The sequence below is a fragment of the Myotis davidii genome, unplaced genomic scaffold (genome assembly GCF_000327345.1).
Source record: "Myotis davidii unplaced genomic scaffold, ASM32734v1 scaffold122, whole genome shotgun sequence".
In the NCBI taxonomy this organism is placed as follows: Eukaryota; Metazoa; Chordata; class Mammalia; order Chiroptera; family Vespertilionidae; genus Myotis; species Myotis davidii.
The window spans coordinates 616,384-617,268 of NW_006293234.1; the positions used below are offsets into that span (position 1 = coordinate 616,384).

The window sequence follows — 885 nt, forward strand, 5'->3', positions numbered from 1 at the left end:
TGCTAAGCGAAATAAGCCAGTCAGAGAAAGATAAATACCACATGATCTCACTCATTTGTGGATTATAGAGAACAACATAGACTGATAAACAGGGACAGATCCAAAGACAGAGAAACAGTGATCAGAATATCACTCCCCAGAGGGAAAGTAGGGGAGGGAGGGGGTAAAGGGAAGAGATCAACCAAAGGACTTGTATGCACACATATAAGCCAAACCAATGGACATGAACAGGGGGATGAGAACATGAGTGGGGGACAAAGGGGGTTAATGGGGGGATAAGGACACATTTGTAATACCTTAACTAATAAAGAATTTTAAAAAATACCGAAAAAAGAAACATCTTTGAATAGAATGAAATATTTAAAAATTTTAAATAAATTACCTTTTATTTACATGATCTTCTAAGTAAACAACCATATCAAATGATTTCCCAGGGTTTTTTTCAGTTTGACCTGAAATTATAAAAAAAGTCATAAAAGGCAAAGTACATATTATGGAATTTAGAAAATATCTTATAAAAAATATCTTACAATATAAAATAACGTACAGAAAAATACCAGGTATAGTGCCTTATCTGTAGTAGTTACTCAGTAAAAACTTCTTTTTTAAAAATTTATCTTTACTGTTGAAAGTATTACAGATGTCCCCTTTTATTTTATTCACTTATTTTTAAATATGTTTTTATTGCCCTGGCTGGTTTAGTTCAGAGGTTAGAGCACTGGCCCATAGACCAAAGGGTCTTGGGTTCGATTCCCAGTCAAGGACATTTACCTTGGTTGCAGGTTCCCCAGCCCCATTAGGGGGATGCCAATCAATGTGTCTCTCTCATGTTGATGTGTTGATGTTTCTCTCGAAATCAATGGAAAAATATCCTCGGGTGAGGAT

At 35.3% G+C, this 885-nt stretch overlaps 1 protein-coding gene across 1 annotated transcript in view; it reads right to left on the minus strand.

The window, feature by feature from the left end:
• LOC102755190 (chromosome unknown open reading frame, human C1orf141) overlaps positions 1–885 on the minus strand; it is a 32,282-nt gene that overhangs the window by 4,593 nt on the left and 26,804 nt on the right. The window contains exon 6 of the mRNA XM_006766916.1: positions 383–452. Within this exon, the coding sequence (XP_006766979.1) occupies positions 383–452 (70 nt within the window). The remainder of the gene's footprint in view (positions 1–382; positions 453–885) is intronic.